Raw genomic sequence first — 716 nt, 5'->3', positions numbered from 1 at the left:
ACGGTTGCGAACACCAGGGGGTCTCCTTCTTTGCTGTTCCAGTTGAACTGCACTCCGAACAGCGGCTGCCCGTGATCCTCCTGCAGGACACACACATCACCGTCAGAGTGCCCTCACTAGTGCACACTACAGAAACACCACAGGCTCACTTACCCTCAGACTGTTGACACACTTGAAGGAATATTTGCACTTCTTGGACTTCCACTTGCCTTTGCCCCAGCTCTTTCTGCCCGGGGCATTGGCCGTGTTCGTGGGAGTGTCGGGCCGCTCCGGGTTCGTGCCGCTTTCAACGCTGACCGCATCATCCTGAGAACAGCAGACATCCGATTAATCGCGGAGTCGACATGCAACTGAGTTGACTAGAACAGGAACACTTAATACAGACACTGATCACATGATGGAGGCAGAAACTAATGCATCAAATGATACAAAAAAGATCTGCACAGTTATTCTCCCTTTATTTATAAAGTTTAAGGTTGCAACTTTTAACTTTTCTAAATAGCAACGTTTCGGGTCAAAAACCTTCCTCAGACACTGTGACAGACTCGTTACCACTTTAACTTCTCTAAATAAAGCCAGATTTGGGTGCAGCTGTGTTTGTTATCTTGCTCTGGCCAAGAAGCTCTGGATCTGCGTTACGAGAAACTAACGCATGCACAAAATCCTCTTCGCAGAAACCGCGCTTCACATCATTAGTGTCGCTGTTCTTCCTCATC

At 48.0% G+C, this 716-nt stretch overlaps 1 protein-coding gene across 1 annotated transcript in view; it reads right to left on the bottom strand.

Moving 5' to 3' along the window:
• LOC107575959 (polycomb protein eed-like) overlaps window positions 1–716 on the bottom strand; it is a 19537-nt gene that overhangs the window by 8930 nt on the left and 9891 nt on the right. Inside the window, exons 4-5 of the mRNA XM_016262259.1 lie at window positions 154–327; window positions 3–80 (exon numbers count right to left, since the gene is read on the bottom strand). Coding sequence (XP_016117745.1) covers window positions 3–80; window positions 154–327 — 252 coding nt within the window. The remainder of the gene's footprint in view (window positions 1–2; window positions 81–153; window positions 328–716) is intronic.

This window comes from Sinocyclocheilus grahami, unplaced genomic scaffold (genome assembly GCF_001515645.1).
Source record: "Sinocyclocheilus grahami isolate Dianchi unplaced genomic scaffold, SAMN03320097.WGS_v1.1 scaffold3052.1, whole genome shotgun sequence".
Lineage (NCBI taxonomy): Eukaryota > Metazoa > Chordata > Actinopteri > Cypriniformes > Cyprinidae > Sinocyclocheilus > Sinocyclocheilus grahami.
This window is presented reverse-complemented; position numbering and strand designations above follow the sequence as displayed.